The sequence below is a fragment of the Polyodon spathula genome, chromosome 6 (genome assembly GCF_017654505.1).
Source record: "Polyodon spathula isolate WHYD16114869_AA chromosome 6, ASM1765450v1, whole genome shotgun sequence".
Taxonomy (NCBI): Eukaryota; Metazoa; Chordata; class Actinopteri; order Acipenseriformes; family Polyodontidae; genus Polyodon; species Polyodon spathula.
Genome location: NC_054539.1, coordinates 40,049,658 through 40,076,281, shown reverse-complemented (window position 1 = coordinate 40,076,281; position 26,624 = coordinate 40,049,658). Strand labels below are relative to the sequence as shown.

At 36.6% G+C, this 26,624-nt stretch overlaps 1 protein-coding gene across 1 annotated transcript in view; it reads left to right on the top strand.

Moving 5' to 3' along the window:
- LOC121317179 (RAC-gamma serine/threonine-protein kinase) overlaps nucleotides 1-22,190 on the top strand; it is a 180,727-nt gene extending 158,537 nt beyond the window's left edge. The window contains exons 9-14 of the mRNA XM_041252840.1: nucleotides 2,874-2,996; nucleotides 7,411-7,539; nucleotides 14,124-14,338; nucleotides 17,273-17,360; nucleotides 17,552-17,654; nucleotides 18,979-22,190. Coding sequence (XP_041108774.1) covers nucleotides 2,874-2,996; nucleotides 7,411-7,539; nucleotides 14,124-14,338; nucleotides 17,273-17,360; nucleotides 17,552-17,654; nucleotides 18,979-19,064 — 744 coding nt within the window. The 3' untranslated portion in view covers nucleotides 19,065-22,190. The remainder of the gene's footprint in view (nucleotides 1-2,873; nucleotides 2,997-7,410; nucleotides 7,540-14,123; nucleotides 14,339-17,272; nucleotides 17,361-17,551; nucleotides 17,655-18,978) is intronic.
- The last annotated feature ends 4,434 nt before the right edge of the window (nucleotides 22,191-26,624 follow it).

The window sequence follows — 26,624 nt, the reverse complement described above, 5'->3', positions numbered from 1 at the left end:
TTTTGTAACTTTACAGCTGTCAGATGTGCAAGACGTTGTTGAACAATATGCTTTAGTAAATACAATTTTGCGTTATTGTAATGTGCCAATACAAGTTAAACCATTTGGGAACGTGTTTCATTAAAATAATTTATGTAGTTATTTCGTTGCCAATTTTACACACACGGTGCATTTAAATCAACATGGGTTTTATTTTGCATGGGAGATTCAGGTCACTGATAACTGTAATTTTTACTCATAGCTCTCAGATCAGGTGACGCAGGTTGAAACGTCATTAAAGAAAATAGTGGGTTATGGCAAAGCAGCAGCTCTACTTTTTTGTAAAGGTAAAGTAAACGGTTCTTTATTTTAATGTTTCTGTTGTGCTGGGAGAGGGCTAGCGGTAAACTAAGTTTCAATCGGAAATCTTATTCAGGGATATATTTCCATTCGGCAGTGTTTAATTTGTAAAGAAAAAGCTGCCGGGGCAAAAGCAATAACAATAATACCATTCCAAAGAACCGCACCGGTTTAAAATGGTTTAAAAAACAAACACATTAAAAGGCATTCAGAGGACTCCAGAAGGACGACATTGATTAAGAAAAAAAAAATAAAAATATCCAGGGCAACATGAACATCGATTTGACCCACAGTCTGCACTATATTATATCAGCGATGTGTATGCAACAGAAGCCGCTGGTAGATTACAAAAACGATTAATTCAATTATATTCATTGAAAAAGGCAATATAGCAGGTTTAATATAATATACCAGGCTAATTCCAATTGAAGTAGGCTACAATATATATATTTTTTTCATTAAAAAAGTTGTCGTTGTTTGTTGAAATTAATCAGCTTTCATGTATTGTTGTGTACTACTCATTTAATCAAATCAAGTAGTGCAAGAGGTTGCTTGTATCGGGCATGACATTTTTCAACTCAAGTGAGCTTTTTTTTGTGTATTAAAAATGACAATGGAGTTGCAGCCAGTGTCATCTCACTTAAAAGCAGTCAAACTGATATTGTAAAGTAATTTAAAGTAGGCTATAAAAGTGGCAGCAGACTGTCTCTCTTTAGTGCACAAGCAAGAACTTGCAGACTTGATACAACTGTTGAGAATTTAAAAAGAAAGCACTTTATGAGATTTTTAACTAGAGTTACCGGGAATATGACTCTGCACGCCCTGAGGTTCCATTCGATAATAATAATACTGTTAACTAAAAGGCTCAAAACTATAGATTATGTGCGTCTCGTTGTTAGCTGCCAGCCTGTTTTTCATTCAACAGTTTCCTTCAGTTTTCTTGACAATTTTTGCAGATTCGGTATTCGAATGAATCTTTTGAGGTGGATCCAGTATTCAGCTGAATCCCAAAAACTTGCATCCCTGATAATTAGTTCATTGGGTGAAGGTTGACCACATTACCACAAACAACTGGATTTGAAGATGGTGTAGCAACTAATACATTGTTTCCACGATTACAATTTCCATTCTGTGTCAACATGGTACTTAAACAGCACAGTAATGGAAGCAGGCCAAGTTGTCCCCACAAAATATATAAATCTGTGTAGATAACAGAAGTGACGCACTAAATACAATGGTAACACATGGTATCAAAGACGCCTCAAGATGGATATGTTGAATGTTTTTTGTTTGTTTGTTTTGTTTTGTTTAAGGGATGGTTTTAAAAAGATTATCATTATCTGTGTTTTATACTGAGCCCAGGTAATGTGCCTTCATACTGTGGCACACATTACTGACAACTCTTCATTGTGGACAAGTTCTTTTGTGTATTTGCTAAGTTGCCATTTGCAATAAAGCTTTTTTTGTACACAATAGCACTTTCGGCATAATATGCAGAATAGAAAGTGTTTATTAACAAAATGTTAATTTAAAAACCATTTCAGAAGTTAAAAAAATGTCTGGTCAATAAAAAAAAAAGTATTCAAGTATTTATAATAACATGTTCAGTGTCAATTTTAATTTAATTTAATTTATAAGTTAACTGCATTTGTGTGTATGGGGTACATTTGCATCTTGTTCCACGTTCTGTGTGAGCTCAATTTTTGCAGTGTTAAGAGCAAAATTTATCTTTGACATTTTCTCAAGGAAGGTGTCTAGCTTGATGCATTTCTTGTGGGAAGGGTGTTCATAGACAAAACACAAATTATTTCAATGAAGGTGACTTTTTAAAAAAATTAAGAAATAATTGTGTCAGCATACGGTATGCAAAAAACCTAACTATACCAAAATAATATAATTGGCATTAAAGTATATATGTGTGTGCAAACACAAGCATTTGCTAGTCCTTGAACAGCTAGGAATTAGTGAAGTATATGTCCCTTTGCAAAATAAATGCATTCACAGTTGCTGATTGTGCTCCACAAAGCTCCACCAGCCTGCACCTCCAGCCCATGAAATCCAACTGCTCTTCTGCCACAGATTAGGTTGTGTGCTACTTGTCCCTGCATGACCATATTTAAATCCAACGGCAAGTCAATTAAGTGTTTGGAGACACCAGCAGTAAGTTGCATAAAAGACTGGATCTGAACTGGACCAGGTATTTTACAGTACATCTCAGCATCTGATAAAAGGGGGGAAAAAATGATAATTATGAGAGTGCTGCTGAAACACTGCCACTATAACTTAGTTAAGCTGGTACCACTCAGAACGCCTTTAACAAGATTGTTATATTGATTAAAATGCTGATATAACAGCTTGCTTTCTTTCCCCCTTGGAAACCTGGGGAAGAGAAGACAGCTGCTGTCTAGGTTTGTAGCATGTCCTTCGAGGGTTGACTATCTAAAATCTCAATGTGGCGATGGTAAGCGGTTTGTGTTAATTTCCCCACTAAATCAGTAATTATTGCAGTCCTGTCCCCACTGTCTACCCTGCAGCTGTTTTTCCATTTGTCGAGAGAGAGGGTGTTCTCCGAGGACCGCACACGCTTTTATGGGGCTGAGATCGTCTCTGCTCTCGACTATCTACACTCCGCCAAGATTGTGTACCGGGATCTCAAGGTAAAAATACCAACAACAAAAAAGTAATCAGCTATCTGGAAGTTTTTTGCTGTGTGTGTGTCTATTTTTAAATTATTCTTATTGTTGTTTCACCGCATGGGATGAGGTGAATGTAATTAAAACTTACACTCTTCAGGGGGAGGCAGATTTTGGAAAACATCAAACTCTTGCGGCAGAAACAGAACCCCAGTGCTTGCAAATCTGGCCTAATAATGTCTGTACTCCGCCAAAAAAGGACTGATTGCAATTAGAAACTCGATAGCAAAAGGTGCTATTTTAAAGTGCTTAAGGTTCTTTGCTGTTTTTAAAACTTTTCCTAGTAGTTTTGCAAAGCAAGGTGTGACAGGGTAGTGTCACAACCAAGGCTGGTTACCGGCACAAGGGCCAAAATAAAGATTCAAACAAAATACACAAACATAGGCTGGGCATTCACCTTCACTAGTAAGTTGCAAACAAACACAGTTACATTCACCTAACTCCTTTCCACCAAAAAAAACATCTCTCCCTGCTTTTATACAGGTGGTCATTCTCCAATTAGGACTCAGTTACATAATTGAGGAATGGCCACATCAGTGATTGTTGGCAGGGACAGAATTAACCCCATCCCTGCCAACCTTACATTCCCACACACACACTTTACACAAGCAGGGCTTTTGCATCCTAAATTTTCAAAAAACACCACTTAGGGATGATTCACTTGCATGGACACCTGCTATGTGTGAAGTCACTGAGATCCTTTGCTGACTAATTTCAAGCAACTTATAAATGTCATCACTTGGATCACTTGATCACATAAATTTGCATAAATTGCAAAGGAGAGGATTTTCTGATTTTACTTAATGTACATTCTCTAATTGTCAGTGTATACATTATACAAATAGGGCCCTCTCAAATACACTGTTGGATGGATTATATATATACATACACACTGAGTGTACAAAACATTAGGAACACCTTCCTAATTTTAAGTTGCACCCCCTTTTGCCCTCAGAACAGGCTCAGTTTGTCAGGGCATGGACTCTGCAAGGTGTCGAAAGCATTCCACAGGGATGCTGACCCATGTTGACTGCAATGCTTCCCACAGTTGTGTCAAATTGGCTGGTAGTGGATCTATACTCCGAATAGCTTGTTCCTTCTCCTCCTACAGATGCTCAATTGGATTGAGATCTGGTGACTGGGCAGGCCACTGCAGTAAGCTGAATTCACTGAAATGTTCGTGAAACCATTGGACAATCCTAGCCTTGTGGCATGGAGCATTATCCTGTTGAAAAAATCCATTAGCAGATGGATACACTGCTGCCATGAAGGGATGCACCTGATTGGCAATGATGTTCAGATATCCTGTGGCATTCAAACATTGCTTCACTTTTATCAAGGGGCCCAATGTGTGCCATGAAAACACACACCACACCATCACACCACCACCACCAGCCTGCAATGTTGACACACGGCATGATGGATGCATGTACTCATGTGGTGTTCTCCATACCCTAGTCCTCCCATCAGCATGAAACGGCAGGAACTGGGATTCATCAGACCAGGCAATGTTTTTCCAGTCCTCCAGTGTTTTCGTTCCTTAGCCCACTGCAACCGTTGTTTCTTGTGTTTTGCTGAAAGAAGTGGAACTCTGTTAGGTCGTCGGCTGCCATACCCCATTCGTGTCAAGGTACGACAAGTTGTGCATTCTTTTATGGGTCTTTCGGCACCAATATTGTACTAGACTGTCAGTTGACTAACTGTAGCCTGTCTCTTGCTCTGCACAATTTGTGTCAGCCTCCTTTGGCCTCTTTCATCAATGAGCCGTTTTCGACCACTGGCCTGCTGTTGGCTGGATGTCCTTTGGGTGGTGGACCATCCTTGATACCATCGGGAAACTGTTGAGCATGAAAAACCCAGCAGCGTTGTAGTTCTTGACACACTCAAACCTGCGCACCTGGCACATACTACCATACCCCGTTCAAAGGCACTTAAATCTTTTGTCTTGCCCATTTACCCTATGAATGGCACACATACACAATCCATGTCTCAGTTGTGTCAAGGCTTAAAAATCCTTCTTTACCTGTCTCCTCTTCATCTACACTGATTGAAGTGATTTAACAGGTTACATCAATAAGAGATTATAGCTTTCATCTGGATTCACCTCGTCAGTCTATTTTAAGGAAAGAGCAGGTGTTCCTAATGTTTTGTACACTCAGTATACAGTACTGTGCAAAAGTTTTAGGCAGGTGTGAAAAAATGCTGTAAAGTAAGAATACTTAAAAAATATACATGTTAATAATTTATATTTATCAATTAACAAAATGCAAAGTGAGTGAACAGAAGAAAAATCTACATCAAATCAATATTTGGTGTGACCACCCTTTGCCTTCAAAACAGCATCAATTCTTCTAGGTACACTTGCACACAGTTTTTGAAGAAATTCGGCAGGTAGGTTGGCCCAAACGTCTTGGAGAACTAACCACAGTTCTGTGGATTTAGGCAGCCTCAGTTGCTTCTCTCTCTTCATGTAATACCAGACAGACTTGATGATGTTGAGATCAGGGCTCTGTGGGGGCCATACCATCACTCCAGGACTCCTTGTTCTTCTTTACGCTGAAGATAGTTCTTAATGACTTTCGCTGTATGTTTGGGATCGTTGTCATGCTGTAGAATAAATTTGGGGCCAATCAGATGCTTCCCTGATGGTATTGCATGATGGATAAGTATCTGCCTGTACTTCTCAGCATTGAGGGGACTATTAATTCTGACCAAATCCCCAACTTCATTTGCAGAAATGCAGCCCCAAACTTGCAAGGAACCTCCACCATGCTTCACTGTTGCCTGCAGAAACTCATTCGTTTACCGTTCTCCAGCCCTTCGGCGAACAAACTGCCTTCTGCTACAGCCAAATATTTCCAATTTTTACTCATCAGTCCAGAGCACCTGCTCACATTTTTCTGCACCCCCGTTCCTGTGTTTTCATGCATAGTTGAGTCGCTTGGCCTTGTTGGACATCTTCCGATTGCGAAGGGAAGTAAGCATGATGTGTCTTTCATCTGCTGCAGTAAATTTCCTTGGCCGACCACTGCGTCCTACGGTACTCAACATTGCCTGTTTCTTTGTGCTTCTTCAAAAGAGCTTGGACAGCACATCTGGAAACCCCTGTCTGCCTTGAAATTTCTGCCTGGGAGAGGTCTTGCTGATGCAGTATAACTACCTTGTGTCTTGTTGCTGTGCTCAGTCTTGCCATGGTGTATGACTTTTGACAGTAAACTGTCTTCAGCAACTTCACCTTGTTAGCTGAGTTTGGCTGTTTCTCACCCAGTTTTATTCCTCCTACACAGCTGTTTCTGTTTCTGTTAATGATTGTGTTTCAACCTACATATTGAATTGATGATCATTAGCACCTGTTTGGTATAATTGTTTAATCATACACCTGACTATATGCCTACAAAATCCCTGACTTTGTGCAAGTGTGCCTAGAAGAATTGATGCACCAAATATGGATTTAATTTAGATTTTTCTTCTGTTGACTCACTTTGAATTTAGTTAGTTGATAAATATAAACTACTAACATGTCTATTTTTGAAAGCATTCTTACTTTACAGCATTTTTTAACACCTGCCTAAAACTTTTTCACAGTACTGTGTGTGTGTGTGTGTGTGTGTGTGTGTGTGTGTGTGTGTGTGTGTATATATTTTTTTTTTACACAAATCACCTATTTCAAAACAACATCTGAGTACCCCAGGGAGATTATCACTCACTGCCAGTTTAGCCTCAGTGCAAACTAGGTCTTGTTCAGAGTAACTTTTTCCGGATTCAACATTTTGTATAAATCAAATAAGTGCCTTGCTCTATTCCACGTGGCACTGGTATTTTGTAATGGAAGTGGATAGACTTTTCTAATGAAGGCTCTTTTTCTTTTGAATTCTAAGCAATGTGCTGATAAAGTTAACAGTTTTTTAGGGAATGGTTTTTCAAGATTGATGGTGAATAGTACATTTCTAAAAGTGATGTTGAGAGAGTTTCCTTTTGCCAGATGTTTCTATTTGCTTGATGTTTGCATGAGTAATTCTTGGACTGGTTTAAACCTCGACAGTGTCCCATAAATCTTAAAATACACCACAAAGCCTCAGGGAGCTAATAGTTCACTCAAAAACATCAGGAACATTAAAAAAAATAGTGGCTGAATCCCTGAAGAAATTTTAGCAACATTTTTTACACATTCCTAGTCATATAATACTAGCAACGGTTTCCTTGTAAAGTGTAATTTTTCATACTTTATTTAGTATTTCAAAATTATACTGTTTTGAAAACATAATATTTTCTTATGTACATTTTGAAATGATCAGTGATGGTGGGAGTGAAAAGTTATTCAGAAAGGATAGCAAAAGCCAAGTTTACTAGAATCTTTGTTTGGTTTTCTTTATTGCAGCTGGAAAATTTAATGCTAGATAAAGACGGCCACATCAAAATCACAGACTTTGGACTTTGCAAAGAAGGAATCACTGATGCTGCTACCATGAAGACGTTCTGTGGTACACCGGAATATCTGGCTCCAGAGGTATGGGCTTGGTGTTCATTGGACTGCACTTACTGAAACATGTAATATTCTCCACATGGAAAGAAGAATGGAAACGTAGGAAATAAAAACGCATGTGTCATATGTGAATGAGAGGCAGTTTGGTTTTAGTTGTTGGAGCCATTGATTAAGAGCCCAACTCAGCAAAAGTTTTTCAGTTTGTCAACAATTGTTGGTTTGGCAGTCACATCTGTGTATAAGACGAACCCTTGTTTTGTTAGTCATACTTGCAGGAAAAAAAAAAGTTATTTATTGATATTAATCAAGCATGTACAGCTTAGGTGTAAACAATATATGACATTGCTTTGGTTTTCATTAAAACAACATCATTTGAGTCTGGTTGCACTTACTATACTACTTATCTGAAAATAATGGGATTTAAAAATTATTTTGCCACACTATTAATGTTACCTTCTCTATTTTCTATCTCATATCAATAATAAAATCCAAATCCAATTCGATTTCTACTTTACACAGCAACGCACTTACCAATCAGACGGTCTGAGGTCAACTACTGATCATTTTCCACTGCAGATGCTCAAAGGCCATTGCAGTGCTCCCTATGGGCCCTCACCCATGTTCGATTCACACAGAATTTGATCTCACTGTCATTTTTAGTTTACTTTTAGTATTATTCATGCACATTTGTACTTAGTTTAGTTTTTTTTGTTGCATTAGTAATTATAAATTATATATCCCTTAACTTTTTAGTTTAACATTGGTTTCAGATGGGACTAACTGGCTACATCCACTACCTATCTGTACCCACTCCTGGGTAACAGGGTACGTGTAGAAGACAATCCTGCTTACTTAAGTCTCCAAACTGTTCTTCAGTCTGTCCACAGAGTATAGAGTAGTTGACTGACACTGGTTATAGAGCATCAATAAATAAATGATAGAGAACTGTTCACAGTACACGGTTCTAGCTTGTGATTAGTTTAGCTAATGAAGGTTGTATCCTAGGAACTAGTCAACTTATTTAATGAAACGTTGCATATACTTTCGTTACAAGAGATTATTAATGTACTATGTATGTAGGTCATTGCACATTTGTAGATACATTTTAGATTCATCTTGAGAACTGCTTGAGACTAAGGTGACTGTTCAGATCTTACATTTGTACTTTTTGACTTCAATCATTAATCACCAATTTTATTTATTTATTTATTTATTTTTACTAAAAATTCTATATATTCTTCAATTCAAAACTGGATTTTGGTCTCAGATTCATCTAAACATATGGATTCCCCAAGTAGTGTCATACGTTTATATAAAGGACACGTGGCATATTTTATGGCCATAACAGCATATGAACCATGTCTTTTAAAGAAATTTTGAATTGCTTCAGTATGGGCTCCTCTAATCAAATGAGTTCCTAATGTTACCCTGGAATTAACAATTTTTTTTTAGTTCTCTCTTCCCTATACCTAATCAGCTTATGGAAATATTAGATTCCACTTGAAAAAGTACTAAACACAATTTGGCGAAGCTTTTTGTTATGCTCAGTCTTCAAATGTGCCAGGAGATAATTTGAGTGTTGGTTATTTTTCACAAGAGTATGTGATTGCACAAAAAAGTACATGCTAAATAGAGGCAGATGGTGACAGATGGGGGAGGTTGGAAAAAGGTGGCTGGGAAACCTGGAAAACTGCACCACCGTACTGGTGTAAAAATAACAGAACTCCCTTTTTGCCAAGTTAGAAAAATGTAAAACAGTCAGGATTATGAAAGTAAAATTCAGAGAGATTTCAATCTTTTATGTTTTTAATGTGCTATCGTAATCAGGGGGTTAAGCAATGCAGATGAGAGTACGGACGTATTGTTTTGTGCTCCCCAGCTGTAATCTGACATGAAGTCATTGTATCATGTATCATTTTTTTAATTTAGTTTTGCTTTTCTCTGCAAGAGGGGAGTAACTATTCCAGCCAGGAACCCTGCTGATAGAGTCAGGACTGGTGTAGCCACAGGCTTTTTCACAGGAAAGGCTTGCCAATGCCCACTCTTCTCCTGATCAGCAGGCTCACTATATGGTTGGCAGTAAGGGGACTGTTCATCTCCTGAAGGGCATCCACTAACTTTATCGTGTTGGAGTAGGGTGCGCCATGCAATAATTGGCACACAGGTTGTGGATATAATGTATCCACAGCCTTTGTTCCATCATCTCTTTTTTGTAGTTGTAAACATTTGAGAAATAATTCAGAACTGGGAAATGCTTGTTCTAGCGGTACTAATTTGCATTTTTTTTTTTTACCCTAGTGTCCGAGAGCATTAGTACTAAAATTAAGATTTATGCAGCTGATTCCTCTGTTAGCGGGTTAATAGTCTTGACTTAATAGGTCTTGTGTTAAAGTGTAAGGATCACTGCATGCATAAATACACCCCCCCACACACCCCCCCACACACACACTGACATGCATTCCCTATTTAAGGTTACCCACATAGCTCAGCATGGTAACATAGTCTTTTCTGTTAACCTTGTTTCCCAGTGGTTGTAAAATCTAGGATATCACTAGTCATAGTTTTATCTTTTATTAAAGTGGAACTAGGGAAGTCGGTTATATTTTAATACCAACTGCTCCTGTAGGTTTATCCAGGATAAAAAAGGATTAATATATATTCCCTGTCTGGGTATGTTCGGATCCTTACACAAATAATTAATAAGGCACATACGTGGGTGAAAGTTTTCCACAGCTGGAATTCTGTCACAGTGGTCTCTCCCAGGTCCATTCCTGTGATTCGTGTAGAAATGCAAAAAAATCAGGGGGGAGGGTTCTGTCTGGTGTCCGACTCCATGTGTACAAAGTGCCGACACGGAGTGAATCCTCTACATTCGAAGCTCCATCATTGATCTAAAAGTAGAACTATCAAAATGCAGCTGGTTTCTGACACAGGTGCGCTGCTGTTAATGACATCAGAAGAAAAGACTCTGCATGAAGACAGTTATGTAATTGGTGTAAAAAGACTGATGAAGCTGGAGTATGTTATTGCATCGTTTGCAACAAGATGATCTTGTATGGAGGGAACGGAAAGAAGATCCTAGTAAAACAGGCCATCTGCGATCAAAAACACATTAAAAAAAATCAAAGTCCAGCAGTAGAACATGACCTCCAGGGGCAGAAGTCATTATGAGGAAGCCATCTATTACAGACAGAGCTGAAGAGCTGAAAGTAACTTCTCAGACTCAATCTACACAACCACTGACATGTTATTATTAGTCATTTGGCAGACGCTTTTATCCAAAGCGACTTACAGACTTAAAGTGCAGTCACTTACAATAGGACCTCGGTTTTATGTCACACACAGTGGGTCAGTGGCTGAGCCGGGATCTCCTGGTAACAAGCCCCTTTCTTTAACCACGAAGCCTTCCAAACATATTCTATTAGGGTATACCATTGTGGCATTGGAAAAAATATTTAGTTACTGACGAAAATAAAAGGAAAGTGACTTAAACATTTTATTCTGGGGCCCGTTACACTAAAAAGGTCTTGACTTAAGTCTCAGGCTCCAGTTAAATTGACAGTGTTACCATGGATTACAAATTACCATGACCTGAATGGAAAAGTACAAAGTATGCTGATGGTTAACTTTAAATGTAATGTGGCCAGTGAAATAAACATACTTTGCCTTGTATTGCCAACACTGTTCTAATATATTATTAGTCTAAACTTCCAATCATTCGTTTGTGCTAGTACAGGATCATGTTATAAATGATCAATTCAGTGATTTTTTTTTTAGCTGATGTTTTATAATATTTGTATTATTGAAATTGGGAATACATGTAAATTTATCTGGTTGATCCATTTGGTAAAATGGCAAGTAAGTGAAGTCATTTCTGAATTTCTTTTTCTACTAAGTCAAGTTCAAATTTGCTTTTGAAAGTTGTCCAAAATGGCTCAGAATGCATCTCAGAGCAAGTACAACCCCAGAGCTTTCACCCATGCACATATATCCCCATATGCCTCCTTCTTTGTTGACAAGGACACAGTGATTATCTTTGCTTTCCTATGCCAGGGACAGCAGCTCAATGAAAGGGAAAGAAGACTGTTTTTCTGATATCCCCATTAGCATTGTCTTACCTGTAACTGGAGGTGTGTCAACATCTAGCATCCAGTAGGTCCAGCTTCTATCCAGTTTTAAAGCTGGGTGGTAGGATATAAACAAAAAACAAATGGTGATAGCAGGTGTAGATTGGTAATTGATAGGGGGGTTATGTATAGTAAGGGTTTACCCTTGCAATGGAAAACATCACACTTTCTTACTGTAGAGAAATGTTGTTAGTTTTTTTTTTTTTTAGCAGCTTTTTCCCCAGTTGTTTGATTCTATTGTGTGGGGATTCTGAATACAGTAAAATGTTGCAAATCATTCTTATTCAAGAAAGAAACTAAAGTACTGCACGTTTAACACAATTATTGATTTTCGTTTCAGTGCATTCACTGAATCTACATTTTGCATAAATGCTTGAAGCTTGTAGACTTTTTTTAATGTCAGAAACTGTGCTCTTACCAAATTCAAAATCATCCGCAATCTGTCACCATAATTAATTCTTTCAAGAATTCTCAGTTTTTCTTTGTTAGCTGAATTCTCTTTCGTTTCGATGCAGCCGTTGTAATTTAAACCTCATTTTTATGAGTCTACTGTATATTAAAATACTTTTACTGGCACAGAACTTTACATTTTGTAGTTAATACAGGTTTTGTGCATGTACACTATATTTCCTTGGCTATCTCTACAGTAACTTTATCTCTGATTGGTTGAAGCTGCGTATAGGGCCTACATTACTGCAAAATCTTGGGGGACATCAACGTTGTTCGGATTATTGACGTTCGGCTTTGCGACATTTTACTGTACTGTTTTTTTTTTTTTTTTTTATTGTCTTATCAAGTAAAATTACCTTTAAAAAACAGTTGTGTGTGTTTACCATATGGTGGTGGGATGTATCATCTTCTTTATAACAGCTCATTACTATGCTAAACAGTTTATACTGTGGTACAGTACTGTCTCATAGTTATTTAAAGAAAACATATAAAGCTGTTTTATTGTAGTATTTGTGTTTAAAGGAGGGATAGAGTCATTTGCACCCTGTTTCAACTAGCAGTATAGATTAGAAATGTAGCATCATTCTTTGCAAAATTTGGAACATATGTTTGACTGGCATGTAGCCAATGAGTATACAAGTGAAAAAGAAGATCCCTTTATAAACCACATAGTCATATCTAAACGATCAGTTTACAATAAGAGGCCTTTCTTTGCTTTCTCTTTCATGCAACAACAAGGATTCCTAATTGCACAAATACTGCATTTTGAATATAGTCAGCACTCGGATATCCGTTAACCAGATACACGTCAGTCACATTTTACCATATTGTATTAAGAATAAAATAAACCCCCCATCACCAAAAACAAAGCGAACGAGACAAGCTATGGTAATGTAAAAGTTAGTCATTAAACAATTTTAGATACTGTGATGCATTTTTTTTAAATCTGTGATCTTTAGTTGCTTTTGTGCATTTTCATTTGCAAGTGAACTGTGACATTGGGGCCTTATCGAGTACTGTATTCTGCAATTTTGAATACTGACAATTTTATTTCTGGAAAATGGTGTTTTTTAATCTTTTGCTAAATTGCATTGCCTTTTACTTTTTACGCAGTTCTGTGCATGGGTAAAGTTTTGATTTGGTTTTGCTGTTGGGTCGTTAATGGGGAATTTTACATACTGTTACAATACGTGGCTGATTTAAAAGTATGTAATGTATTACAGTCCACGTGTCCACAGATACTTTCAGAATTATACTACTTCTTTGAAAATATAGTACTGTACCAACAAAACCAACTACAGTACATCTAAATGGAAGCCTACTTTATTTTAAAACATAGTCCTCTGTTTTACATTGTATCTTTTTTGTGTTCCCTGAAAGAATGGACAAGGGTTGGAACGGACCAAAATGAAATAATCAGATATGCGTCTCACTTGTTTAATCGTCACTGAAGTCAAAATTTTATAGGGTCGGATATGTGAGTGCTGACTGTATACAAACGATCAAAATATATAGCAGCCGTCATCAGTTTGGAAGCTTTGCTGCTCGTCATTCATTTGGATGTTTTGTAACGCAATCCAGCACGTTGAAAACGACATGCAGTTTTGGCATATTGTACATTGCTTATTCAAACACCCATTTCTTCATTGTTATTTATTATTTCCTTCCACGCTACACTGGTATGTGTCCTCACCTAGTCAAACACTGATCTGATCTGCAAGCTCAACAGCTTTCAGTTTAAAGTTGTAGGACTTCTTCACCGTCCTGATCAAGTTGTATCTGCAGAAATAAACATCAATATACACCTTCCACAAATACTGCAATAAAAAAATGCGCCTTTCGAAAACCACAGTACTTGTAATAACCACCGCACTTGAATAAGAAATGCAGCAGTTTAAAATAAACGCTGCTGCGTTAATTCAAAGTGATATGGTATTTGTTCAAATTGTCTGGGCTAAAGCTTGAACATCACTGATTTCATTGTATTAGGAATGTAATTATTTTATTGGAGTGTCTTCTTCCTTGTTGCAGGTGCTGGAAGATAATGACTATGGGCGTGCAGTAGACTGGTGGGGCTTGGGCGTTGTCATGTATGAAATGATGTGTGGACGACTGCCCTTCTATAACCAGGACCATGAGAAGCTCTTCGAACTTATTCTTATGGAGGACATCAAGTTCCCCAGAACCCTCTCTTCTGATGCAAAATCTCTACTTTCCGGGCTCCTTATAAAAGATCCAAATAAAAGGTAAGTAAATTAGTGCTGCTGCTGTGTGCTCATCAAGGGGGAGGAGGAGGGTGGAAATGCTTATTTTGGGTCATTTTCAAAACCTGTGAAATGGAATTTGAGTACATTGACTTACTTTATTAATTTTTATTGCTTTCCTTTTTTATTTTTAGTTTCAGAAAATGAAATATATTCACAGGGCATTAAGTTTAAGGTCATGAAGGGCAAGGCACTGGTGCCTTCGTTGGGTGTGAAGATTCAGGAGCAAAAAGGCAAAACATAAATTCAAAGCGATTTCATACACATAAAGCAGCAAGAAAAGAAATACAGAGAGCTTATTATGTAGATGAAATTTTATTTCAAACAAACACAAATCAGTGTTTTCTGAGTAATTTGCACACTAATTATTACAAAAATAAGATATAGGTCGCTTTTATTGTGAAATTAAAATGGTGTAAAAGAAATCCAATTTATAAACAACATAAACTTTCATAATGAAAAAATACAAAAGGGTACATTTGGAAAAAAAAAAAATATTCGGGTATTTTTGCTAAACTGTCAGACACCACTGACTAATACACGGATTAGATTAGAGGCTTAGATACAGCCTTTGATACAACAGCACAAATAAGGGCAATGCTTTATATTGCGTGGCATAAATTAATATTAAATAGATATGCAGTTGCATATTAAATTAATGTTTAATAAGTATGCAATAGCTGGTTTCTTGCTAAATGTTAACCAAATGTCCATTGAAAATGTAATTGCATATCACGTCCATTTATATTACGTTTTGTTACCCTTGAAAATATGTAATAATTTATATAGCTTCACAGTTCTTGAAATGTACAGTTGCAAAGGATTTAAAGTTTTGTTATGTTGCATTGCTGGACACTCGATTCAGGAAATAAAAGGTATGCTGTAAAGCATACACATTCTAACACCTTTCGTGAAAGCACACATTTTACTAGTTAAAAAACAGAGCTATGTAAGGTAGTGAGAATGTATTATACAAAAATAAATGAAAACAAAAATGGATCCACTTCTCAAGATTGTGTTTTGTTCACTATTATGTTCTCTCTCCTACTCGTTTCATAACGCAGGGAGCTGCTACTTGCACCATGTCATAGCTACTTGCTAATTTTTTTATTTTTTTTTTGGTGTAAGAATTTGAGCAAAACTAATAATTATCTACCTATTGTGTGTTCATTTTTAGCATTGGTGTTTGGGGGGGGGGGGGGGGGGGGAATAACACAGAATTACAAAACAGCAATGGTCATTGAAATGTCTATATAAATTAACAATATATATACTCTGAAGACATGAAAGGAGTTAGAATGTATGTTGCACTGTTGCATTTTAAAGTATTCCTATTTTAAGCCTGTTATGTCACAATTCAATTCAATTCTGTCTAATCTCGCATCCTTTCAGCAGTACTGTAGTTCACATTATTATTATTATTATTATTATTATTATTATTATTATTATTATTGTTGTTGTTGTTGGGACGAATTGTTGTGCACCCATTGCTTACCTGAATAGCATTGTCGTTTTAGACAGCTCTTTTTCCTTCTTTCATTTTTGAGTTGGCTGCCTGGCTGGGTGTCACAGACGGAAAAACAAACGTGATTGAAAATAACTGGAGCGCAGTCATATTGAGCTCAGTCTAAAGTCTAGAACACACATGAGCAGCACCGCTAGCGGGGAGCGGCAAAATAATGCACATATCTTTCACCTTTTAATTAGAGTGAACACAAATTTCGTTGCGGAAAAGTGTCACAGCAGCAGAATTTTAGAATGGCAAAATATCCTTCATTGAGTGAGATTTTGCCGCTCAAACATTTTCCAGCAGCGGCAAATATGGGTCTAGCCAATCAGGTCCATGGTGTGGGATACGTCATGTCTTGATGAACTCGAATATCCATCAACATGGAGGAGCTACTGATAGCTGAAGTTTCTCAGCATCCCGAGCTATTTGATTATAAAAATAAGAATTTCAACAACGTTAATATGAAAAATAACATCTGGTACACAGGCTGTAGGGATGCCAGGTAGGTATCCACGTCTTATTTTACATATAGTCTAGTATATAAGCAGCACATTAAAGCATATACCTGCAAACAGTAGAAACTTCCAGACCGTCAAGGTATAGGGGCTGTTATGCTAAAAAATTTGGAGGAAATTAGGAGAAATGTTTAGTGCTGGGAGGTGATGGGCGGTCTTTCTTTTTTTTTTATTGCTGCTTAAAAACAGTTGATGAGTGACGACCAAGCAAAGCGGCATTGCCATGCGCCACCCCGCATGTGTGTCCTAGGGTTAGTAGCGTCCCTCCCTCTGTTTGCCCGTCACTAACCAATAGTAAAGTATGTCTTTCTCATGACATAGTGCTGGGAGGTGCAGTGAAAGGAAAGGCAACAATAGTACATTATAAAAATGAGTTATTTTTCGCAGGACGAGATTAGACAGAAGTAAATTGAATTGTGACAGAACGGACCAGCTGATGCTGAGCAAGTTTGTGAATGGGTTATAGATCAGATGTGTGCTGGTGCTGAAGGCAATGATGGTTGGACTTACAGGCAACTTTTGCCGTAAGTTTTTAAAAAAAAAAAAATTATTTGAGAGGCATTGTGGCAAGCAGCTTGGGCACTGGCAATTGCCGTCAGTGCCGTCGGTTATTTCACGCCCTGTATTCAGCGTAAGTGACAAAGCGTTGAAGAAAATGTGTATTAAATAGTTAACATATAATGTACTGAAGAACTGTCAATAGTACACTGTACATTTGTTATTGTGCCCTCTGCAAAAGGTTCAGATGGTCTCAGCCCAGTTCTTGGTTGTGAGGACCAAGCAATGGACCCCAAATCTTTTAATTTGATAATTAGACCCAAAAAATTTAATTAAAAAGCGTTCTTGTATACGAATTACAGTGGATAGAAACTTTTTTTTTCTTCCTTAAAGAGTTGGCGGTGGGCCAGACGATGCTAAAGAAATCATGCGGCACAGTTTTTTTGTTGGAATAAACTGGCAAGATGTGTATGATAAAAAGGTAAGGTCACCAATTCACCTCACAGCATTTTTAAGGTTAAAAAGCCGGTTTTAGAAGTAGTACAGAATTATGGGATTGTGGTCCATGGTAAGCTTATCAGAAGACAAATGAAGATCCGGTAAGTTGCAGTGATAACCCAGTAAAGCCCTGGGTTCTAGCAGTAAGCTCTTCTGTCTTTTTATCTTTTGTAGCTTATACCTCCATTCAAGCCTCAGGTGTCCTCTGAGACAGACACAAGGTATTTTGATGAGGAATTTACAGCTCAGACGATTACAATAACTCCTCCGGAAAAATGTAAGCCAACTTTTTAAAAGGCAATTTTATTGAGTGCAAAGTAAAACAATGTAATTAGTTGTGTAGCTTTGAACTATCTTCTTTTAAAATCATTTGCATGTACTGTTATGACACTTGATGATGTCACCAAAACCAAACTGAAAGTCTAAAAAATACTGTATTAGAAAATCAGGAAATAGTTGGGTCATTCCATGTCAACTCAACCAGAGCTTCCCACCTCTAGATTAAGATTTTGCTTATATTTTGTGTAGTGGAAGAAACAGGAAAGGTATGAAACCAGGCCAGATATTTAAGCTCAATGATGATTTGCTGAGACACAATCCCTTTTGAAGAGAGGGGGGGGGGGGGGGGGGGGGTGATGATTTAGGAATGATTTGGAGGATCTAAAAATGATATTTAGACCATTGGTGGGCTTATAGATGAGCATTTGAAGGGCTTATGGTAAAAAATAATTCAGTTTAATAAATGTACAAACATAAACAACACACATGTATATTGTTTTGGGTTACGTTGTACAATATTAGCAAATAGAGATTAAACCAAGAGAAACCATAATTTATAAGAAATAATTGACTTGGTAATTGGTCTCTATCTGTTTTTTCCACTGGTAAGTACACAAAATATAAGCAACATCAAAATCTTGAGGCAGGGGTTTTCTTGGATTTTGGTTGATTTGACACAGAATGACCCTGTTGAAATAAGAAACCCTGCTAAATCCAGGACAGGTTCCTTAGAGTCAAGTAATGTGATATCGAAACATATGTATTGTTACACATCCCCATGAGTTGCTACAACAGTTTAAATAACATACCTGTAATTTTTCTTTTCATTGTTAACATCCTGACAGTTTTTTTTCACTAAAACTTTAAAGTCTGTTTCAAAGCTCTTTTCAAAATGTCCGCTCTAGTGCACTGATAGTGTAAGGATTATTGCCCACATTCTCAAACAGGTAACACAGCAATAAGGAGCCATGATGTGGTACGGAACTGAAAAGCCAGAGCACTTATGTATTTTTTTGTTTGTTTTTTTTTTAATCGCTCTTCCTGCAGTTACTTAGAGGACAGATCTCAAACCCCAGTGCACTAGAACGCCCATTTTGAAAAAAAGAAAGCTTTGAAACCGACTTTAAAGTTATAAGTGTAAAAAGCTGTCAGGATGTTAACAATGAAAAGAAAAAAATCAGGTACGTTCATTAAATAGTTGTAGCCGCACGTGGGGAAATATAACGCTATATTTTTTGGAACCCCGACCTTACTCTTTAAACCCTGTTACCCGCACAGCATGATGTATTCCCTCTAACTAGCATGCTGGTTTCCCTCCTCAGTCGATGAAGACGGAATGGACTGCATGGATAATGAGCGGAGGCCGCACTTCCCCCAGTTTTCCTACTCCGCCAGTGGAAGGGAATAGGAGTCCACAGTGCTGCTTCACCTCTGTTCAAGGTTATCACTGGAAACTGGTCCTCTGCATTACCACCAGATCCTAGCACTACTTCAGTACTTGCGTTTTGAGTTTTCTTTTTGACAGGAAAAATCATCAGGTGTTGGTTTATTTATTTTTATTTTGTTCTGGGAGGGGAAAAGGGTGGTTACACAAAGAGCAGTGTCGTGTCACTGAGGCCTCAGGCTATTATACCTCCTACTGTTTGGACATTATTGGCCACTGCAAAGAGCATTTTTGTTTGTTTGTTTGTTTGTTTTGAAAGCCGTTGAAATTCCTGTTAGTTAAGGAATGAAAACACTGTCTTAAGATATATGCTATCGTTTATTTGCGTTTCAGGTTGTAAAAAAAGCAAATTTAGCTAATTTGAGAAAAACCCTGAAATACTGATTTGAAAAGAATAAAAAGGGTACTTTTCCTTTTGAAGGCTTGGAGAATCCATTATGAGTTTAAAATTACATGTACTGCCAGTGGATTTTTTTTTTTTTTTTACTTTTGTATTAATTTGGGCTGATTGTAGCAGGCAGTTTTTTTTCTTTTTTTTTTAATCTGTGCTTTTTGTTAGACATATCATTGCTACACAAAGCAATAGAGTGTTATTGTTTTAATAGCTGACTGACAAAAAAACTACAACAAACAAAAATGATTGTAATTATGTAAAGCATTTGAAAGCATATGGATTCCAACTACTATTGATACTCCATTCTGTTAGCGAGAGTAGCTGGTAGCTCCACTTCCATCTAAGTGCAATGACAGGATGTATAAACACTTAAAACCATAGTAAGCTGAGGGGTGAATGGGGGAAAAGCACTGTTAAAAACACAACAAAAAAGGGTTTTGAAATATAATTTCTTGTGTTTGGTTTTAGTTTGTTTTATTTTATTTTTGTAAATTATTATTATTGTCCAGTTTTTTGTTCTGGATCAAAAGGCACCTCTGATGGCTGAAGAATGTAAACGTGCATAATGCTAAGGCCTTTTATTTATATTTTTCCCCGTTTGATTACCAAAACATGGGGGGGGGGAACCGTACAGACAATTACTTCAAAGTCCTCTCTTTACCGTTCTAGTATTTATTTGTAAATTTTAATTGTTGTATGTGTTGTTTTGGCAGGCTTCTGCTACTTTTTATTTTTTTACTGAAGGTTTTTCAATATTGAGACTTGGCAAAAATGTTAAAACACTTGATTTTTTAAAACAGTAAAAGGGCTGTACAAGCTGGCAATCATATATATATATATAAAGCAATTTTGGTCAGCCTAGTTACATTTTTAAAACTAGGCTGGCCAAACTAAAGTTTATATGTAAATACTGTAGCATGACACTGATAAGGCTGGTTATTAAGAATGTATAGCACACATCACTCATAATCTAAAGCTCTCAAGTGCAGCGTTTTCTGTGCTGTAGGGTTAGTCGAATTTGGCTTTTCTATAGTGTTATGGGCCAGAGGTAGATGTATAGGCCCTTTTGGAGGCTTAGCATACCAATGACAATGTTTTATCTTAATCATAATCACTTATCGATGAGGGTACTTCCTGTTTATCCAGTTATGGTTATTGCATATGGGGCTTGCATTTCAGCTCCTTCAAACCATCTGCAGGAATAACCAAATAAAGAAAAAAAAAACAATGGCAAATGGTGTTCCCTTTTTAAACCAGGTTGTCTGTAGTATATTCGGGTAAGAGAGCTGGGGTGAGCTACGAGGCACCAAGGCTGCTAAATATAGCCAGTAGCAGTGTAGGCAGGTGGTTTAGACACAAGCAAAGGAGGTTATAGTTCAAACCCCAGCTCAAAGTCAGTGCCTCCTCCTGCCTCAGCCTTCCAAGAGAAGGCAAGATGGCAAACTAGTGCAAGCAAGACCATTACCTCCAAGACGCTGAACAGCATTTCAGATGTTTTTTTGTTTTTTTACCCCTCCAATGTATTCGTTAATACAAAAGGGCAAATATATAGGTGAATCAATTGACAAATAGAAGGGGTGCAAATGGGGTGAAAATAGATTTAGGTTCAGCAGTAATTCAAAGGCTTTAGTGTTCATACATTTGAGGTTTCTTATATCTATAACATATTTCCTGTATTTCCCTGATTTTTCATTTGCACACCTATGAACAAGTTAATTAAACAATTAGGGAAAGAGAAAAAAGGGCTAGACTTTATTTGCCCCTGTTTTTTCTCAGTTAATTTTCCCAAACTAGTAACAGCAAATGTACATTCTGTATTATGCATTTCTTTTTTTGAAACAATAATCCATTGTTATTCCACTTTGAAAATCAGAAACTTTGCACTGCAAACAAAGCTTACTAAATGTCTTAATTGGCAAGTTGAAGGTATGGAGTCAATGCTAGGGAAAGTAAATCTTCATTTTCACGCTGTAGATTGTCAAAGATTTAACCATAAATTTGCAGGAAAGCATTTTGCTTTGACAGTTTAACATTATTCATTCCAAATGTTACACTTATTTATTTGTTTATTTTTAGGGATTGGCAGGCCTACGCCCTCTTCACTCACATTGTATGACATCAGCAGATGGGCAGTCAACGAAGAAAAGGGAAAATATTTTAACATGATGCCGGTACTAGTTATTTAAATATATCTGTATGAACTTGCAGTAAACGGTACGTGTAGTTTTAGTTTAGAGGCATCATGTGAAGACTGAAGAAGATTTGTTTACATTACCCAATGGGAGTTTTAGCTGTAGGACCACAAGCTTCCTCAGTCTGGGAGTAAAATAGTAATTGTCTTGCTACTACAAACATCAGTAGGGTGCCATACATGCTGTCTTCATCTTCAGGAAGTACTAATTTTATAGGGAAAACATATAGAGCTGATATTTTCAGCATGGGCTTATAAAGTCTCAACCTACCTAAACTTCAAAGTGGTGTACACACACATAGACAGCAAAAGAATTAGAGCTATCAAGGTATATGTTGTAAACAAAATTCTCCCACTAACTGATTAACGTAGATTTAGATCAGGGGCTCTCAAATCCGGCCTGGCAACACCCTGTGTCTTCTGGTTTTCATTCCAAGTGAGCACTCAATCTCTTCAGTAAACCCTTAATTGAACTAATAACTTGCTTTTAATTACAACTTTTTAAATTATTTTCAGCACTTTAACAGTTGCAGAGTTCAAGTTATTTTGAAAATGTTATAGCTAAATTGAAATCTGCAATTGTTTAAGAGCTGAAAACAAGTAAAAAGGTCTAATTAAGCAAATGATCAGTTCAGTTAAGGGTATAGTTAAGTGCTCAATTGGAATGAAAACCAGGAGACACAGGAGGCCCCCAGGACCGAGTTTGAGAAGCCCTGATTTAGATGATGGGATACTGAAAGCTAAGCAGTTACTGAAACTATATTACCAGTTTGAAATAGTCAGTGATAAGTTGTTTAATTAGTATCTCCAGAGTAAGTAGCTGATAAGCAAAAGCAAAAAATTCCAGCAGTCTTAACCTGCTTTGAGGATATTAAGATCTCAGTGAAGTTGGGCTGAAGTTTTACTGCAGAAAAAACATATGAATGCAAGTCAGATGGGTGGAGAAAGGTCCCTGCTTCTAGGATACTTTTTGATACTCCTATTAAAGCAATGACATGGCGGTCCATCGCTTCGGTAACATAAACACCAGGTTCTTGTGATTGGCATCAATAAAACATATTGGTAGTGTGTTACTTTGGAAGAACAGCAGGTGTGGGTAAGGCAGAAGGTAATGAAGAAGTATGGGAAACAATAGGGATTTTCATTCCTTTAGGCGTGCCGAGAATATTGATGTTGTAAAAATAAATAAAATACAACAGCGGCAACAGAACTAGCTCATTTTTCAAGATTAATATGTATTTAAATGTACTTGTAGATGCATCCTTCTGTATATAGCTTATGCTGGGAACAAAATGGCCAATAAAATAGTGCACATTTCTGTTAATTTCAGTTGCAGTTTTTGCTAGTTCAAAGAGGGTATGGTTTATGCATGTTGCATAAAGGGCAGGCACAAGTTTAAGAAACTACTGTAAGTCAAGTAGAACAACGTGTTACCTGATGGTTGAGAACAAACACTTTATTGTGGAAACAATACTGCTTTTTATATAACCGGTTTGTAGTTCAAAAGTATTTCCTATGTTCAGCTGCACACCGAGATTCATTATTTTAATTAGAGCTCAGTTTATGTTGGACTTACACTGGGATTAATTTTTATTTATGGCACAACAATCCTTAACAGCAGCTTTTAAAAAATTGGTACTTTTTAAGAAATGCAATAAGGATAGGTTATTGTTTACAAAAATATGCTACTCTTGTAGTAATAGTGGCTTTTTGAAGCTGGGCAATGTAACAGGTAAATCAAAATCAGTCTTTCCAGGATAGACATTGTGGAATGGGGTCATTTACAGTAGATTGTTATAACCTCTACCTGTGGGTTGCCATATAACAGTATTGAAATTAAGCCAACAAATGGGAAATGGTTGAGTAAGTTGAATAAAGAAAATGTTAGCAAGGCTATGCAGACAGAGCTACTACAGCACAACACATTTAACCAATGGACCGAGGTGTGTGTGTGTGTGTGTGTGTGTGTGTGTGTGTATGTGAGGCTATATCTAGAGGTGTAGTTCTGAACTGACTTCTCTGCTGTACTGAGTCACAGAGAGGATTGCTCCCTTGATTTGAACAGGCCCGTTGAGATTTGAAGTTTCAGGCTTGTTCAGTTGAAGGTGCCACAGAGAAGTGGGAGCATGCAGATCGATGGGGATAAGGAATGTGAAGGGATAATCAATGCACTTTGTGTAAAATGTTAGGTTGAGAGAATGTACCAAGGGGAAAAGAAAGCACAAGCAAATAGTGGCTCCATATTTTTTTTATTTTTTTTTTGTAAAATTCTAATCTTTTCCCCATGTAAACTGCCTAATGTTGTTTTGGAATTCTGTGAAAGCAAAGTTGTCTGAAGAATCTCCAACCTGCTAAAACAAGTAGAGGGTAATGAGTAAAGTACACATTTGCTTCGGTCTTTTTCTTGTTTTAGATCTGTCTCTAGCAGGAGCACGACAGTCTAGAAAGGTAGTGTATTATGAACGTGCATGAATAAAGCAAGGAAGAAGTGCCAGCTTGTATGGTGGTGTATGTTGAACCACAATAGATGGCAAGATGGCATATATATATATATATATATATATATATATATATATATATATATATATATATATATATATATATATATATATATATATATATATATATATAGTTTTTTTTTTTTTTTTTTTTAATTATGATTGTGATAAGCTCCCTGAAATAAATTGATAGTATTCCTATAAATTTGTATTATTTAGAGGGCTGGATTGACTTTTTTTTTTTTTTTTTTTTTTTTTTTTTTTTTTTCAGCTGTGTTCTGGAAATTTTGAATTTGGAACAGAACAAAAAAACTTGTTTTTTGTGGTCCAGTGTAGTCTTATTATTAAGATTATGTATTGCGCAATAGTATTACATGCCAGTGCAAACCTGATCAATTATGATGGCACTGAGTTCACCCAACTTGTGATCTTTTTCAGTGTGTATTTATGGAAAAAGAAAACAGGGAGAGTTTCTCATCTCAGCCAGTATATGATATCGAGGTTTAGCTGTACTGTATAAAAAACCTGGTGCTTAAATGGCTAGGCTTCCTTGTTGGCTGAGGCTAGAATGCACATTTACATTTTGAATACATTCCTTTTTTTTTTTTTTAACCCAAAGTTGCACTTACTGTATAAGTTTAAGATAAACGTTTATTAGCAGCTTAAGTTTTACTTTATTTAACCCATTGTCTTCCAGAACACTTCAAGTGCATTGATTTGCCAGTTATCACAAGTGGAGACATTAATATTAAACTACCTGAAAATACTGTATACAGTAAAACTGTCTTTGAAATGGCACATAGTGCTGAACCCTAAAGAGGTGAAAAAATAATAAAATTCTAGGACATCAGGGTTGAAAAACTCAATAATATCAGCTTTTTAAAGTGGATCCAGCTTGTAGCGGCCTTCCCTGACTGAATATGCCCTCTTGTACTGAAACCATCTTTGGGAAGCAGTGGGAGCAGCGATGGGGTGGTAGGGCATTCCTATTGTTTTGTTTAATATTGTAAAATATATATTTTTTTTTTTTTATTACCGTACAGCATTTGCTTTTCTTTTCAACTAAATTAATTTTGGAGATTTAAATAAAACACAAAAAATTACATAATAATCATCTATTTGTGTTCTGTCTGCCTATTTCCCACCTTGTTTGCAGCTTGACCAAGATTACCATTCCAGATGGGGGTAGGGAGGGGAAGGGGCCATGCACTTTTCATAACTTGGCCAAGTGACAATGTGGGGGTCTTTCCTTACTAACTGCAGGGTCTATATATAATATATATTTTACACCTCAATGTACACACTTTGCTGCTACTGTTTGTACTGTCTACAACAGATTTTTTCTTGTTATCGTGCTCCTGGTAGTGTATTATGAACGAGCATGAATTGTAAAGTATTTATTTAAAGAAAAAGAGAGACAAACAAATCTTTTCTTTAAAAAAAAAAGTGTCATTAATTTTACGTCCATGTAGCTTTAGCGTTTGTGACATTTTTTGACTTTGCTAGCTCTGTCATTAGATCCATGTTAAGATCTAGTCATATGGTTAAGGATTTTAAGCAGAAGGGACTAAAAACGAAGGAAAACTGTATTACTGTCAGTTATTTATAATATAACTGTTTATTTCCTTATGTATATGACCCACAAGGATGTGAAAATAATCTGCAAGAAACTGTTTTTGTACACTGTACATCCTTAGTATTTTTACACTTAAATGTATATGATAGGGATGCACATTATTTTCCTTCTTACAGACTGCTTAAATAAAGCACTATGTCAATCTGCTAATGCGCTGTGGTGTGATTACTGCTTCATGCTTCCCTCAACTCCAGTGGCATAGTAATGGCCTTTTTGAATGCATTTCTGTAATAACTTCCTCATTTAGTACCCATTCTGGTAACAGTTTAGTGTACGACTGTTATATAGTAAGTAGTTCAAAAAAAGGCAAAAGTGTGTTGTAATTATCGCTATCTCTAATCATAATCTTTACTGGTTAACATAATTAACAGTGTATTGCCTACCTATAACACTATGTAAGGGTTACCTCTATTCCTTTGTTAAACATTAATTTTAAAAAAGTAAAACATTAACTGCATCTTGATTTTATTGTGCAGTACTTGAAGAGTATGATTGCTGCATGGACATTTTATTACGAGTAACATTTGATATATTTGTCACTCCATTTAGTTTTAAAGGAAGATGTTTTTGTATCTAAGATCAATATTCTGATTAGTTTTTTTTTAAACTATGATAAAGACTATGCTCATTCACGCACTTTGACCACAATTTCCTACAAGGACTCTTTTTTTTTTATACTTTAGCAAATATTGGTAAGGCCTACAGGGTATTGCCATACCTTTTTTATCATTATAAATTTAATTAATATTTAGGTTGACAACATATCTAACCTGCCAAATCAGATCTATTAAATAGGACTGCTTAA